This window comes from Gadus chalcogrammus, unplaced genomic scaffold, assembly GCF_026213295.1.
Source record: "Gadus chalcogrammus isolate NIFS_2021 unplaced genomic scaffold, NIFS_Gcha_1.0 GACHA072, whole genome shotgun sequence".
Taxonomy (NCBI): Eukaryota; Metazoa; Chordata; class Actinopteri; order Gadiformes; family Gadidae; genus Gadus; species Gadus chalcogrammus.
In genome coordinates this window covers 163,286-181,118 of record NW_026613507.1, presented here as the reverse complement: position 1 = coordinate 181,118, position 17,833 = coordinate 163,286, and the positions used below count along the sequence as shown (strand labels likewise).

General features: G+C 42.8%; 1 protein-coding gene across 2 annotated transcripts; it reads right to left on the bottom strand.

The window, feature by feature from the left end:
* Positions 1–1,803: 1,803 nt before the first annotated feature.
* LOC130378350 (uncharacterized) lies at positions 1,804–5,963 on the bottom strand. Of its 2 annotated transcripts, XM_056585129.1 has the most exons (5): positions 5,507–5,963; positions 4,002–4,064; positions 2,796–3,867; positions 2,514–2,688; positions 1,804–2,432 (listed from the first exon to the last, which is right to left on the bottom strand). In XM_056585129.1, exons 2-5 carry the CDS (start codon positions 4,013–4,015, stop codon positions 2,296–2,298), a joined length of 1,398 nt encoding a protein of 465 aa, XP_056441104.1. In that variant the 5' UTR covers positions 4,016–4,064; positions 5,507–5,963; the 3' UTR covers positions 1,804–2,295. The 2 variants fall into 2 exon arrangements, with proteins under 2 accessions (XP_056441104.1, XP_056441105.1); XM_056585130.1 differs by lacking the exon at positions 5,507–5,963 and having other exon boundaries at positions 1,804–2,415; positions 4,002–4,091.
* Positions 5,964–17,833: the final 11,870 nt, after the last annotated feature.

Below are 17,833 nucleotides of genomic sequence, written 5' to 3'. Positions count from 1 at the left end.
GCATAGTCAGGAATTTTGGGCGACGCACTTAAGCACGTAAGGGGGGATATTTTACCGCGCAAGGGGGGGTTATGTATCTTACGTGCTTACGCGTTACGTCTAAAACAGAGCATATATCGGCCTTTACGCGGGTACGCGTTTGGTGTGTTCGTACCTTAAGTAGTCAACAGAAGACAATGTTTTAATCCCACTTTATATCTCCTTGTTACTTTTAGATGAGAACCCCTGGCCAGCCTTTCAGACTGGGTGTCAGGCTAGGGAATTTATAAACAGGCATCCTTGGTTAGAGTGGAGGGAAAAAAAGTTATAGGTAAATGTCAGCCAACATACAGTTGGTATACACAATTGAAATTCATAATGTTAATCACTATGCAAATGAGAGTATAGCTAATTCATGGTCATTTTTAAGGTGCAGTAATTTCACACTTTTACACAATTCAATTACTGTATGGTATGTTAGATAACAACAGTAAGAGCTCAAATTAGAGCAATTGAGAGAGTGAAACATGTCATCTCCTTCTCATGCACTGGTTAGCCATGGATGTAAACAGTTCATTAAATTATTTTGAGTAGATTTTGTCCTTGTTTAGCATGTGCTATTGCTACTATAGATATACAAAGGACAACTTGTCATTTTTGTGTTCTATTTGTTCATACTGTTATTAAAACTGATAAACCTACTCAGCTTTCCATGATTGTTGATAATAGTTATACTCTTAAATCAGCGGGTTGTAGAGCCCTGCGTTGGTGAGTGTGGTGCGACACCCCATAAGCGCCACACACGTACACGTACCGGTCGGACGGGTTTGTACAAGGCTGGGAGGGAATCATCACAGTATACCCACTACAATAAAATAGACCACTGCATCCCACCACTGCCACCAAATGTGAAAAAGAGTTTTCTCGACGCACAAGGTTGTTGTTAAAAAGCATATTTTTACTTTAAACACATAGCACAACCGTCGACTCACTTGCACAACTCAAGCCTCCCTCCAGTCTAAAACCCTGGCCTTCTTAAGGAGCACCAGAATGGGTGTGGCTCAATTAGCCTATGAGCCACAGCTGCAGACTATTACGGCTAACAGCCAGACAGGAATATGTGCATCTTTTAAAACATGGTTCAAAACAATGAAGGTGCCATTCACATCTTCACAGGCTGGATCAGTTAAACTTCGGGCGGGGACTAAGTCCCAACAGGGACACCCCCGTCCCCAGGAATCTAACATTCTGAACCTATCCACCATCTTCCATCTGTCAGAAACGGAAACTCAGCTGCTGGAGAGGGGCCTCAGTTTCACCCCCACCCCTCATATTTCAGATAAACTCAAATTCCGAAATGGGTCCCCTAATCGGACTGAGTGGTGCGGTTGGTCGCCAACGGTCTGGAAGTCTTCCCGGAGCTCCAGAGCAGCGGGACAACGTCGCGTCTGAGGCCGAAACGGGTGCCCTAATCGGACTGAGTGGTGCGGTTGGAGAATACACTAAGCCCCACCCCTTTAGTCATGTGCTGCTTCAGAAATTGTAAATGGGCCATTCAAATTGGTTTCACATCTTTTGTGGAAGGACCAGTCAAACTGGTTTCACTTGAAGAAATGATCCAAAAATGCATTGCAGTTCCACAGTTGCTCTGTGTGTGAATGAAATGCATCCATTTATGTACAGACACAATTATTATCTTTTCCAGACCTTGGGGAATGTGTGATTGAAATGATGAATCAAAATGTGAAGTGCAAATGTTAATAAAATATCTTGAAAGTGTATCTCTGTCTTTGGAAAAAAAGCCAATCTTGGAAAAAGTCTGCAAGTGTGTTGAAGTTTACCAAAATGAGAGAAACCTCAGCAGTCCTCTAGAATGAATACGATTTTTAATTGATATATCTCTAAAGATAAGAAACAGGATATCACCACAGAACCTCAATTTAAGTTACACAAGCTAGAACAAGTTGCAAAACAGCTACACAACAAAAACAAAAATCAGCACTAAAAAACACATATGAAACATTTCACCAAAATGGGTCATTTCCCGCTTTTGGAGTCCTCATCCCTATCCTTTAAAGAGCCATCAGCACAAACAAACACACAGATGAAACATTTCACCAAACAGGGACATGTCATAGGTGTCTCTGAAGGCAGATGCCCTGTAAGCTTTAGGAGTCACCCGCCGCCCCACCACCCCCCAAAGGTCAAAGGCCACGCATCATATTCAGAAAGTTTATCCATACATGCCAAGAATTGTTCCACTAAAAAACATATGAAACATCTCACCAAACGGGTCATGGTACGATTTTGGAGTCCTCATCCCAGGTAGTCAGAAACTGCTTTCTTCTGAGGGTCATCCAGGCGGTTAGCTGCTGTCTCAAATACCCTCCGTACAACCTGGCTGCTCACCTGGGGGACGTTGCACTTTTGCTGGAGCTTTATCAGATCACCAGCTGCATTGTAAATTGGCTTCCCGCGGGAGGACACAAAGAAAAAATCATCTCCATCCTTTTCATCCTGCTCATCTCGCTTACGTTTCCTTTCGCCAGCAAGGAGCTGTGGCCGCACTTTGTTGTAATATTTCTCAAACCACGCCTCCTCCTTCTTGGACAGGACAATTGAGACCACAAAATGTGCAGCCGTCTTGTGGTCCTTTACAAAAACAATTGAATCATCATCTGCGTGTTTCCGTTCAAGCCATTCCTTGACCTGTAACAAAAAGAGGAAATGCCATTGATTAGGAAATGTAAGGCTAAAATGTCAGGGTAAATGTATCAATAGAGCACATAAGAGCACAATAGAGCAGTAACACTCACCTTCATGCTCTGCACCACACATGGCCGTTGGCAGTGTCTTAATATGACAATTGCCTCAAGATAGTATAGCACAAATATGCACTCAGTCCTACTCAGGGAGGAAGAAGAACTGTCATCAAGTTGATTCATGATTTTCACTAAGTCACCTTCACCTTTATCAAGAACAGCCAAGCATTCACGAGGTGTGGGTTGACTTTTGTCAAACAACAAGGCATGCCTCTTTTGCACAATTTCTTTGCTCGCTTGCTTAGAGAGGACACTCTGTGAAGAAGTTAAAAAACTCAAATATAACGTGCACTGCTTGTAGAGCTCCCTGTCATCCTGTCTCAAGCCGGTCCTTGTCAAGTGGAACTCCAAGAACCTTTTCAAGCACTTGATGTAATTTCCTGATGTTTGTGCCTTATACCCTGCCTTAGCCTGTTGACCCAGGAAGTCTCTGAGCTTCTCTCTGTCATTGACAAACTTCAAAGATGGTTCCGTAGGATCAGCAAAATACAGGTACCGGGAAACAGTGTCAACCTCCTGTTGGTACTTTGCATTTTCGTAATCATTCTTTAGGTAGTCGGCAAAGCGCTTGAGCAATGGATGATCTGCTGAATGCTTTTTCAAAATGCCTAAATCCTTCGCTTTCACCATTTTGTCTTTGGTATACGTTTTCTCTTGTCTACATTGAAAAAGCTCATTGCTGCCGCAAGATTCCACATCAGATGGCTCTGTCTCTCCGGGTGCCTCCCCAGGGCATTCAGAAAGGGTTTCGGTGACCAACCTTGGATTACCAATGGGCAGAGGAGGAGGGACTCCTGTCACAAACAAGTGATGGTATTTCAGCTCCTCAATCAATCCTTCGAGTGGATTTGGTGATGAGACGATTTGCTTCAGGACTGCATAACTAAAAGCCCGTCCATTCTTCAGGAGGTCACACACATCTTTCTTGGCCTTTTCAACCACCTCTAGGATCTGTGGTGGTGTCTTATCCTTCATGCAGACTCTGCGCAGGTGACAGGATAGAGACTCTTGGGTCCTCAAACAAACTGGACAGAGTAGATAGTGTCTATGTGCAGCTGCAGATTTCCTGGTAAAAGAAAATAAATACGTTAATTCAGAAGTCATCACAACAAAACATTTAAAACATGGTAATACTTCATGAGCAATTACACTATATATATATATATATATAAATAAACAGAGGCATTAAATATTACTTACTTTTCCCCAGCCATTTCTTAAGATGAGACAGTGAGTGAAGATGAATCTCTGGAAGAATTATGGCTGTTCAGAAGAAAGACAAATTAGAACAATAACCTTTAAGAATGTAAGCTTTAGCTCTCTAGGCAGAATGGTCAAATCAAATTTAGCAAATTAAGAATGCAAGCTTTAGTTCTCTGGGCAGAATGGTCAAATCAAATACAGCAAATTAGAAAGGCTTTTTGAAAAGAAAACCCTTCTTGATCAGAAATAGCAATTAAAATTGCTTTTGCAGGCTATTGCCAAGGAATAACAGCGCTTTAGAAGTAGAAGGTAGCAATTAGAATTGCTTTTGATTCAATGGATGGCCAATGAATATGCTCTTCGGAAGTTCAGTAGATTTCAGCTGGTAGATTTCTGTGGGAAGTGGCAGGAATCTTCTTGCTTCAGAAATTTCTGAGTGAATTCTTTCAAAATCAGTCCAGTATTTATGATGCCAAAGTCTTTGCTCATTGGTTAACAGAGCCCCAGTGCAGTGAAGCCCCACCCCTTTATTCATGTGCTGCTTTAGAAATTGTAAATGGGCCATTCAAATTGGTTTCACATCTTTTGGGGAAGGGCCATTCAAACTGGTTTCACTTGAAGAAATTATGCAAAACTGCATTGCAGTTCCACAGTTGCTCCGTGTGTGAATGAAATGCATCCATTTATGTACAGACACAATTATTATCTTTTCCAGACCTTGGGGAATGTGTGATTGAAATGATGAATCAAATGTGGAGAAAAAGCCAATCTTGGAAAAAGTCTGCAAGTTTGCTGAAGTTTAACCAAAATGAGAGACACATCTTCAAAAACACAGGTAAGAACACGCCCCTTTCAGCTTGCAACAATAGCTTGTGGGGGGAGGAGCTTTATGCAACAGGCATTATAAATACTGGAATTTCATGGTGAAGAATCTTAAATGCATCAAAGGTAAGCCTTTCTTTTATTTTTTATCAAAATATGTTGATATGATCTGTAGATATAGAATACACTCAGCTCTTCATGATCTACAAAAAATTAATATCTGAATTATTTTCTCTCTTCACATACTGACTATTTGATATAGTACCATTCTCCTTTTTACATTCCATGCTTTGTAATGCCTTGTATGTAATGCCCTGCTAAGTAATGCCTTTTTTTTCTAATTCAAGTAAAACAGCAAACAGGCACTACTTGCTCTGTCCACGCTGTCTCAAAACACAAGCAAGCCTGTCTGTCCATTTGCGGAGGGTATGCTTGAAGGATGGCTCTGATGCCGATGTTAATGCCATTGTTGACAAAGCAAAGCACGATGCAGACCAATTTTTGATTTCGCTTAAATTGTGAAATATATCATATGAATCTGCATGAAAACTATTTGGGGAGATGTTAGGAACCCAGCCTCACAATCTCTGATGTTTTTTTCTATTTTTAAACATTATTTTTAGGCGTTCACCACAGGTGCTGATGCGTCAGCATATGTGCGAAAGTCCTCCATGACATACCCTCCCGATCCCCGACGGTCAGTCCGACGACCATGCATTATTTTCGGACACCTTCTGAGGACATCCTGCCCACGCTGGAGGATGGAAACAAGGGCCTAGAAGAAGAATAAAAACATTTTCACAGTTTTTGAGAATAAGTCCATCCACATTTAGGCACAGAATGGAAATAAAAACGTTTTTGGCCGTTTTTTTGACTAAGCCCATTTGGACTTGGCTCAGAAGCAGAATAAAAACATTGTAACTGTTTTTTGAGTATATCCTTGTGGACTTAGACTCAGAATGGGAATAAAAACGTTTTTGCCCTTTTTTTAGTGTCCAGCTCCAGTTAAAGTATCACAGAGAGTAGCCTTGTAGTGCTGTGTAAGTGAGAGATCTTTTTGTCAGTCTTAACGACCCTGTCATTCACAAAAAACACTTATTTCGGGAGAGGTAAGCTCATGTGTTGGAGCTTCTCCAAATAAGAGAAAATGCCCCACCCCCCACAGCCTTAGTGACTGACAGTATGACCAGACCAGCCCTCACAGCTGACCCTTTGAAATGGAGAAGGATAGCGCCCAGCAATTAGGCCACAGAAGACTGCCTGCTAGTTGAAACTTACAGTTTGACTGCTCAGATCAGATCAGACCAGGCCTCACATATGAACCAAGTAATGCACAATGTTATATGCTGCTGATACAGGCCAGACTCAAGCAACAGCAACTTAGTGCAGCAGAGAGAGAGAGAGAGAGAGAGAGAGAGAGAGAGAGAGAGAAAGAGAGAGAGAGAGAGAGAGAGAGAGAGAGAGAGAGAGAGAGAGAGAGAGAGAGAGAGAGAGAGAGAGAGAGAGAGAGAGAGAGAGAGAGATTCATTTTGTATCTCTAGTCACTGAGAGGCCCAGAGGGAACTTCTTCCAAGTTTGGCTAAAGACATGAGGAGAGAGAAGGCACAAGAGCTGGGAGTGCAGAATTCCTTTGTTAGGCTTAACGACCCTACCAGTTTAACTGCACAGGTGTGAAAAAGCCGGTTTCGCTGTCCAAAGGGATTAAGCCAAAAAACTGTGAAAATGTTTTTATTCTGCTTCTGTCACTAAGTCAGAATGTAACTAGTCACAAAAAAGGCAAAGAAAAAACCTTGAAAGAGTCCCTTTAGAGATTCCCTAACTGATTAACCATGGGTGAAAAAAGTTGGGGCTGGTGGCACGGGCTCCATGACATACCCTCCCGATCCCCGACGGTCAGTCCGACGACCATGCACTATTTTCGGACACCTTCTGAGGACATCCTGCCCACTCTGGAGGATGGAAACAAGGGCCTAGAAGAAGAAGAAAAACATTTTCACCGTTTTTGAGACTAAGTCCATCCACATTTAGGCACAGAATGGAAATAAAAACGTTTTTGGCCGTTTTTTTGACTAAGCCCATTTGGACTTGGCTCAGAAGCAGAATAAAAACATTGTAACTGTTTGAGTATATCCTTGTGGACTTAGACTCAGAATGGGAATAAAAACGTTTTTGCCCATTTTTTTAGTGTCCAGCTCCAGTTAAAGTATCACAGGAATTAGGAATTATGCTGAAATAGACTGTCATGGAGGTCGCGCCGTCGAAGGTAACGGCTGACCTTTGACACTTGGGAAGGCCGCACGGGTCTGAAACTCTACAAGGCGATTGCCTGTGGTGTCCTATAACACATACTGCAGTTTCAGACCCCTACCTTAAAGCGTCGATGCCTAATTAAACGGAGACAGTGTCATTTTCACTATAGGGCATTTTGTAAAAACAAGTCTCGTTGGCCGCCGCGCGGTGACCTTTGAGCCCAGGCCCACCAGATTCGCAACAGAGGTTCCCCCAGAGCCACTGAACGATAATCTGGAAAAAAAAGTGGACATTTTTTTTTCCCACTTGCCCTTTAAAATTCACACAGAAGCAGTCAGACTGGTGATCTCTGCCGCACGGGTCTGAAACTCTGCAAGGCAATTGCCTGTGTTGTCCTATGAACCATACTGCAGTTTCAGACCCGTACCTTAATGTTTTCATGATTAATTAATAGAAGAGGCAGTTTTCAGGAAATCACACTTTTTATTAATTTATTCATTCATTTAATGAATTCATTTAAAGGTTGCGTAGGTGATTTGCTTTTTTGGCCATTTTTGCAAAATTACTTGAAATCCTTATCATAACCCGCTTACAGCCACTGAGTTAGAAGTACTGACATGAAAATTAAACTTGTCAATCATCTGTGGAACGGGCAGGGCTCGAAAAACTCCAGCCAATCATTTCCATTGCCACCGAGTTTCATTGGACAGTAAGTACGTCAATCAAACGGTCGTACTGCACTCCCCCTCCCCCCCTCCCCCGCGCCCCGCGCGCGACCCCTTCGTGCAGTACTCGTGACCCAGAGCTCGTGACCCAGAGCAAGCTCCTGTTTGTTGTTATCCTGCGGTATCTACTGGAACTAGTTAATCCACATTTGGACCTAGCAGTAGAAGACAATTTCCATGGCAGACAAGACGTCACAATCCCCACCACCACCGCCACCACCACCACCAGCAAAGAGAAGGAAAACTCTTTTTCAGAGAGTAATTGATAATAAAAACGCTGAAAGAGAAAAACTGAAATCAAGAATAATCCTAGGCGCTGCTTTTGAACGTTGGCGGCAACTGAAGGACGAGAAGGGTCTTAAAACCGATGCTTGTGTGGCGGTTGACCTATTTTCAAAGTTTATACCGTTTATACTCGGTAATACCGGTGTTGAGACGAGTGTATTACTCGGTGTGAAAATGTCCACACCGCGGCAACCCTAGTGAAAACCAGGACTTCCAATACAATTAAATGAAACAAACATACATTTTCTAAAAATAGTAATGATTTATGTGACCGTTTAATGTTTATAACATCTGGTGCAACCATAGCCGCGAGAACGTATTCTCAGCAGGGGGTGCTGGAAAAAAAAACCCGGCCTGCACTAGACTCGCAACTCGTCACATTGATAAAAAAGATATATAGCAGCGCAGCTCAATTACACCAGTGCATGCGCGCACAGTTGAAAATCGATCGTTGTGTTCATTTCCTTCACACCATGGTTCACATCCAGCTGCTCACAGAACAAGTTTAGCGCACCACCGCTACCCTCACACTTTTTCATATAACCTTTTTTCAGCACTAGGACATATGAGCATTAAATAAATGCTGCGTCTCAACATGCCTTGGACAGTAGCGAGGATGACTCGCTTTGCCACGGGCCGAAACAGTTCGGAGCGACCACAGCCAGAGCGAACACAGCGGGGCAGAGGAGTGTCAGGAAGTCTTTGGTGTACACATCAGTACGGCCTATTTGCATTACTGTTTAGTGGCAATGCAGTGTTTTATTCTATGCCTTTTTATTTTCGTATATTATTTCAATTAATACAATTTATTTATTCATGAAATCAAGATCTGGTCTTCAAATCTTTTTTCCAAATATAGGTCGTATTACAATGGGGTTTGTGTTTATATTCGGACCAATACGGTACAGCGGACGCTCACATGACGTTAAGCATTTCCTGGTGCATAATGTGACGCTTCAGAACCTAAAATCCCGTTTCTCCCCGTTGATACGACAACACATAACCGGCGTTTTCAGAAATCTCCACTTTGGTTTTTAGAAATGATCGTTTTCTGTGATAAGACAGGGCCTCGGACAGGGGGTGTTGCAGCACCCCCAAAACCCCTACTTCCCGCGGTACTGGGTGCAATTTACAGCTGAATGTAGTGCCATGTTGTTAAACGAAAACCTACGCTAGCCTGGCTCGCTCTCGCGCATCTCTGTTCGCGCTCGTGCATGATTGCGCGTCCAGGTACTTGGAATGGGTGGAGTCAGAGTCAGCGTTGAAGGAGAGGGGGTAGGACCATTTGAGTTGTGTATTTTCAAAATCTGCTGGCGTTTCGCAAATCGCGTACCCAACCTTTAATAAATAAAAGTTACTATAAAGCCCTAAACATTTCTAAAACAATTTAATATTTAGTGCATGATTTGAATTCTTTACAGTTTATGATTAGACGGTTATCACGTGTGTGTGTGTGTGTGTGTGTGTGTGTGTGTGTGTGTGTGTGTGTGTTTGTGTGTGTGTGTGTGTGTGTGTGTGTGTGTGTGTGTGTGTGTGTGTGTGTGTGTGTGTGTGTGTGTGTGTGTGTGTGTGTGTGTGTGTGTGTGTGTGTGTGTGTGTGTGCTCTCCGTAGGGCATGTCCTCTGCTATGGACAAAATCTCTGTTTAATATTATTATTTCATTATTAATTATTGAACAATAACCATAGGCGTCGATTACGGGGGTACGGGGGGGACATGTCCCCCCCACTATTTGAAAAACGAATTTTGTCCCCACCACTTTTAAAAAAGGGAAAAAATAAATAAAAATAAAAAATCCCCACATACTCAACCGAAATCGTCGAGTCTAAAATCATGTGATAGGCGCGCTCGAAGACATCATTTATTAGATAGGCCTACCTAATAAACCGTTGGAACACACAAGACCGGAACCCATGGCAACGCCGGTAAACAAACCCCGACTCCCGAGAAGCCCAATCCCTATGAGGTCCCCGCGCTACGGCCATCCGGAGGCACACAGAGCTTTTGGCCGTGATATTATGTATACAATTATATTATATTATATACCATTATATATAGAGCTCCGAGAGTCGCAAACGGCAACAATCACTTTCTCCTCCATGCTGCAGTACACCCCGGACTGCACTGCGCTGAGTTTGACGGTTGAACGCTGATTGGCTGTTACGTTACACATGTCACTCAGTGGCCACGCTGTTGAACGCTGATTGGCTGTCATCACGCGAAATTCGTGTCAAAGTTGAAATTTTTCGCGCCACAAATCCTCGTGAACGCGCTTGCCTGTGCACGGCGAAAGTGTGGCGCGACAAATCAAAAATATTCGCCCGATACGCGTCTATACGTTCACTTTGTATGGGATCTTGTCGTCCCGTTGCATTTTGGGGTGAACGCACTGGAGAAGTTTCAAGACAGACAGCCAAAATTGACATTTTTATTCAGAAAATAGCCGGTCCTTTTGCTTCCAATAAAAAGCATGTTTGTGACACTGGATATCGATATGGATACGTCATCTAGCCTGCATGTGGAGGGCCACATAAGGTAAGAAATTGGTTTACGTAAACTTTGCTGCTGGTTCTGTTTGCTCGTGAATCGTGATGACCTGGCCAAAGGTTACCAACGGTCCCAAGCGATTTTGATCTGATTCTGGTTGGTGCTCCAGTTAGTATGCGTTGTATATATAGATTGCAGCTAGTAGCAGCTACACACGGTGCGATTGCTATGCCCATGTGGTTATAGTTGGTTTTGTCTGATTGAGATATGTGACGACTTGGAGCCTGGTAGGCCTATCCTGACATAAATATGTTCTCGCATAACCTGTGTGATTATCCTAAACTGAAGGGGATTTTATTTGCGGACAATTTTCTTATGATGTTGTAACGAGTGAAGTCTACATTGGCCCTTCGCAAGTGTTTACTGGTGGTCAGGATTTGGCAGATGCAATTCTCCTCTGGGTGCTTGTATTTTTCTTTTTTTAATGCAGCATAACATATGCTACCAGCAGCCCTTGCGCGTCTTCAAAAGGCTGATGCTCAGTACCTCGTTTCATTTCGTACCCCCTTTACAGTCTGGCATTGTTTGTCTGGTAAACTCTGTCGATGTCAAGATAAGTGTTAAATTGCCAACACTGTTCTTTGTCCTGTGTGTATTAGTATTAGGCCTACATATCCCGAGCCAATACCCTGGTGTTTCCAACGCTGTTTTGCAAAACAAGCCAAAACACAAACTGTGGTTTTCAACTTTTATTGTTCGAATAGGATCTTCATAGGGCTGGCCCGAATGCCATTTTTCAGGCTTCGAATACTCGTTGGTTTTTCCGAGCGAATATTCGAATACTCGTTCCAGAAAAAAACACCATCAAAAACAACATTAATAATCCTTATATACTCCCTGGAACCGATTTTGACAGTATCTGCATATTTTGTTTAATAGCTTTTTGAACGTTAATTAGTAGGCCTAAGTAGGTTGAAGTTCCTTAGTTTTTCCCCGTGAAAGCGAACAGCTGTTGCTCCGTTCCAAATCAGCTGTTCTCTGTCATCTCAGCCCTTACGGGAGCTTTTCAATTCATCCTGGAACGTGCATCTTTTCAGGGAATTTGTACAATAAATCCATAACAAATACCGAATATTGATTGTCTTATGTGTCCATTTTATATCCATTATATTGACCGGGTATTCCCAGACGCTCACGCTCTGCAGCAAGCCAGTCACAGTTGATTGGCGCGGCGCTGTACAGCGAACGTAAACAAACAACTAAGCTAAGGTTTTAAGTATTACTTTTCCTCCAGAGATCCCGCTAATGTTGTGTTATAAAGTAAAGGGAAACAAGATATCTATTCTTCCTCCACCTCTCTCGCTTCTCTGCTTGGTGACGCTGACGCTTATAGTTGGCCTCCCTCGCTCTGGTAAAGTCACCTACGTGGAAAAAAAAAATAACGAAGCTCCGAATACTGATTTAAGCTTCAAATACTAATTTTCCGAACCAGTATTCGAATATTTGAATAATTTCAACACCTGACAATACACTGTAGAGCATATTGTAATGCAGCGTTGAATGGATGAATAGCTTACATAAGGGTACCCAGCACTTTTTAGACCACACTCAAGCTTATGGTTATTGTCCCCACCACTTCTAAAAACAAACTGACGCCCTTGACAATAACGGTGTGTCAGCTTCCTCGTTGGTGAGGATTAATTAATTATTACAAATATACAAGTTAATGTATATTTGTGTGCCATGGTTTCAGACGAACCTCGTAGAGTTTACTTCTTTGTGGTTGAATTACCGGCAGCCACAGATGCAACATTGCAGCGAGTGAAAACCGCATTCCAATGTCCATGTATGGAGTCAACGGCGCAACCAATTCAACTGAGCGACCCCTCCCGAAGTGGTACAGCCCAAGTCAGCCTTGAACTGCGATCGGTAAGAAAGACGTAACAGCTTATAACAACATTGATCTCTCATGCAGGCAATAAGATAGTGACACACTGTTACCGTGTCCAACAAACATAAAATCAGCAGCCTTTGGACTACCCAACATAAAGGCAGAAGACAGGATTCTTGGGGAAAACAAAGTTTTATGGTTGACAATGATCGTGAGGTCAGTACGACATGACGATTGTCATTGTCTTTCTTTTACTTCTCAAACTACGTTACAATTGAATGTTCATCAGCCCGAGCCACAATGTTTTGGCCAAATATTGTTACTATAAAAACAAACGAAACGAAGTGCTCCGTCTCCCCGGGAACATATATTGATTGAGTCTACATGGTTTTCTTTCGCAAAATGGCGCTGCTACTGCTGCTAGCTTATATAAGTTACGAATTGATCAAGAGTCAAATGTAAGTGAACAATGCATGACTTGAATTCTTTACAGTTTATGATTAGACTGTTATTACGTTTGCTCTACGTAGGCCTAGGCATGTCCTCTGCAGCCTGTCCTCCTAGAAAATACGACCGCATAGGTCGTTTGTACCGCCCCAAATTACGACCCACTGGAGCGTATTTAGCGCCTCTAGCGGTCATGCAAATAACGACATTCTGAAGTCTCGGGGCCGCTCGTGGACGCTCGTGGTTGCTCGGGACGCGCGTAGCCATATTAATCGTTATTATCTGAATGGGAAATGCAATATTTTAGGACAGATACACAATTGAACGTGTTTCTAATGACATTTCTAGCGAGAAATGTACATTTTCCTTGCATAATCTTCAGTCAGTGAATGTGTATGATCTTTATTATCTGAATGGGAAATGCAATATTTTAGGATCGATTCAGCGTTAAACGTGTTTCTAATAACATTTCTAGCAAGAAATATACTTTTTACTTGCATAATCTTCATTCAGTGATTGTGTCTGATCTTTAGTTTTATAGTTATTAGGAAGATTTAATCGTCTCGCTCGCATGTTTCAACGACGTCAGGTTGCGAGGGACGCTGCTTTCGCTAAACTAGCAGCTCACGTGTTTCCTGCGTTTGTGTTATTAAACCGTTACTTTATGTAACTTTTAATGATATTGTAATAACCACAGGCGAGGTATTGAGCGAAGTAAGCTTGATAGCAGGTTTATTGGATTCCACAATCGGACAGGCAGGCACAGCTCCACCGGAAAACTACAACAACCAAAACTCCCGCCCGGAAGGAAACCCCCGGAACCCCCTCTCAGAAGGCCCGCACCTTCCTCCCAAACCCTGTGACGCTAAAATATCATCTTGTTAGAAACCCGTTTATCTGAGAGCCAACCCAGTAGCCAAAAGCATACGTTGACAGTGTACGTTTTCGTGAACACTGGATTACGTCGCATTTCAACATAAAATAGCGTGCTAAGCACACACACACACACACACACACACACACACACACACACACACACACACACACACGCACGCACGCACGCACGCACGCACGCACACACACACGCACACTAGGGGTGTGCCAAATAATCGTCATGACGATGCATCGCGATTCTAATTTTCACGATCTACTGCATCGATTGTTGACGCCAAGAATCGATTATTAATTAAAAAAAATGAATAATTATTATTTATTATTTTTTTTATTTATTTTTTTAAATATATTTTTATAAAGCCTATTCACTTTTTGTGGCATCAGTTTGTCCTCTTATGTTTATGAAATGATATTGTTGTTATAATGGCAGCTACTTCCAAAAGGGGAAATGTTTGAATGTTTTCATTTCATTGGTTTAAAGGACCACTGAGGCCATGTAAACGGCACTGATTATCCTTATTTTGTTATTTTAAGTTTTATAGATCCTTAGCACTTCTTGTCAGTGTATCCAGTAATAGTCGTTTCAATAAATACAGCTCTGTATGAATTGAGTTGCTTTGAGTTATCAATTGAACACACTATCCAGAACATACACAGCCAGTCAGCCACTGGTAATGGCTTAATTTTTTTTTAACAGTGTTCAGTGAAAATTCGCAATGCATCGCAATGCATCGCAATAATTCAAGTATCGCGATGCATCGTGATATAATCGCATCGTGGCATGTGAATCGTGATACGAATCGAATCGTGACTTCTTTGGCAATACCCACCCCTAACGCACACGCAATGCATTTCGCTGCTAAAACAACAACTTGGGCTGCTTCTCGGACATTTTGGGTGGATTTTGAACGGTATGTGGGCAGGACGTTTTTTGCAGGCAGGACCTGGCAACCCTGCGCTGTTGCCCGAGGTGAAGAAATGCTCCGGAGCAGATCTGGATCCACCATGGCCAAAATAATTGTCATGAATAGCATGAATAGATTCATGCATTATCATTCAACTTGAACATGTGTTTTTACAGTATATAGTGGTGGAGGGATGACGTATGTTGGCAAACCCGGAAGTGAGCGTCGACCTGGGTTTCCCTTGACAAAAAGCCAACGGGTTTTTCCATTGGATTTTGGATTATTGCAGAAAAATTAGCATCTTTGAAGCACCTCCACAAAAACTGAAAAAAAAAAAAATAATAATAATAATAATAACTGTGCCCCAAAGAACGAAATGTAAACCAATGCATTCTGAATGGGAGTGTTTCTCCGATTTTTCCATGCTACACAGAATGAAATGTAAACCCATACAAATAAAGACTTCATGGTCATAATAATTAAAATATCATTAAGTAATTACTGAGTGTGTAGGGAGGTATTCTATTTTTTTCAACGGGGCTGAATCCAGTCACTTGACCGTCATGGTTGCTATGGTGGTTGCTATCGACCGCCCCCTCTAATACTCGTGGCTCTAAAAACCACGCGGCAAAGGAGCTGCCGTCAATTGGGTTGTTTTTGTCGTAAACTAGGGTCAGATGGTTGAAAAATAGACAGATATTCCAAGGTATCCTTAAAAGGCAGCTTGGATGTGTTTATTTTCTGCAGTTTAGACTTCTTCTATAACTAATTTTTGTAAGCAAAACACCAAGCTCATTGATTTAATGAGGAAGGGTTATTTGAAACAATTTATTCAATAAATATTTGTGTCATTCCTTCTCCTGATTTTACTTCCTATTTATGTCTAGGGTAAACCCCTACTGTCCACAAGCATCCCCCCCTCCCCATATGGATTTGGAGAATTGTTGCCACGTCCCAGTGGTGGAGGTATCATATACATATGAAAAAGGGCATTCAATTATAGCCTACTACAATGATCAATTAGGAGGCCGAAGCCCTAAAGGAAGTGATGCAATAGGTGACTGAGTCGACAACATTTAAGTAAGCTGTATAGGGTCTCTTATATATCAAAGGGGGTCTCAAAGGACGCATACGCTTCAACCTGTGGCTCCAGCACTACAGGAAATGACTCAGCAAGTGCTCCATCTCGTTTCAACTCACCCAGCGGCTCGCTTGCAAGATTTTGGCCTGAAGTTCTGTCCAGACCTACACCCTAGGACCTCCGCACCGAAACTTGGCCCGGTCGGACCCCGAGGGCAGGAAGGGGGGGCCTGCCCTCGGGGTCTGACCGGGCCAAGTTTCGGGCAGGAAGGGCCCCCCCTTCCTGCCCTCGGGGTCCGACCGGGCCAAGTTTCGGAGCGGAGGTCCAAGTTAGGCCCTAGAATAAGGTATTACAATTTCAGGGCGGTAGGACCTTCCTATCTCAAAAACTGTTTTTCCACCACATTCTGAACCATTAGGTCTTGCAGGCTACACTTCTGAGGGGCTTTGTCCAAATGACACTCCATTTGGGAAAACATTTTTTTTCTCTAAAGGCTAGAACTCCAAATCTCGGATATGTCGTTCACGGGGCCCCGGGAAATGTGTGTAAACATTTTAGCATCCCTAGCTATCTCGAAAAGGTCGGCAAAGGGGCGTGACCTCCAACAGTACAGTAAATGTACATAAGACAGAGGTTTGTTTCTAGTCCCCATTTTGTGTGGGATGGAGGTGTACATTTGTGGCTAAAGGTGTGTAGACACAGCTGGCCTGTGGCCACGTTTTTGAAGTCGGGGGTCAAAAGGTCAAAAGGAGCCGGCACCACGCCGCTTATGATAACAAAAAGTTAATGTGTGTTTCTCTCATAACTTTTTGTCATTATTAAAGAGAGGCCTGATTCTCAGATATGCATGTTGGATGGCTATGGGTGTAGGTCTGGGAAGAACTTCAGGCCAAAATCTTGCAAGCGAGCCGCTGGGTGCAGGTGCAACGAGATGGAGCACTTGCTGAGCCTGGACTTTCAAAATCTTCGCTCTGTGAATGTAAAGGATGTTTGGTCGGATGTTACGACGAAGAATCATAATGTGAATGGGAATATTCTATAAATCTCTTGATATCATCTTTCGTCTCAACACTTCTGCTGCAGCCACCTAAAGTCTCACTCCGAGAACCTTAAAATATGAATCAATCCATTAGAAGTATGAAAATATCTTCCCGGTGGTCCAACAGAGCAAACAAGGTGTCCTTTGACATCTACGTTTCGAGACGATTGCAACAGTGCCACACATGATCATATTTGAATATGTTTCGGGGTAGTAATTAGCTGTCGATTTTGGAGGCCTTTATCAATAATGACCAGCTATAGATTTGATTCCCGATGGAGATTTTTGACAAATTACATGTTAATTAGCATCTACACGTTAAGCTGAGTCCAATGAGATCAAGCTCGGCCTCTTGCTACACCGAGATCATGTCCTAGACCTAGGTGTACCATGTAAAATACATGTTACCATTAGCTAGAGTGTCGTTCTTGGTGTCATTGGACTCAGCTCAACGTGTAGATGCTAAATAACATGTCATTTTTCACAAATTTCTATCGGGAAGCAAATCAATAGCTGCTCATTATTGATTAAGGCCTCCAATTTCGACAGCTAATTACTACCATTAAACATGTTCGAATATGCTCATGTGTGGCATCGTTGTAATCGCCTGGAAGCGTAGATGTTGAAGGACACCACATTGTTTGCCCCGTCACACCTCCGGGAAGATATTTACATGCTTCTGATTGACTAATGAATTGATTCAGCTATTCCCCCAGAAGTCTGGGGTCAAAAGGTCAAAAGGAGCCGGCACCACGCCGCTTATGAGACAAAAGTTAATGTGTATTTCTCTCATAACTTTTTGTCATTATTAAAGAGAGGCCTGATTCTCAGACATGCAGGTTGGATGGCTTCGGTGTAGGTCTGGGAAGAACTTCAGGCCAAAATCTTGCAAGCGAGCCGCTGGGTGCAGGTGCAACGAGATGGAGCACTTGCTGAGTCATTTCCTGTAGGGCTGGAGCCACAGGTTGAAGCGTACACACACACACACACACACACACACACA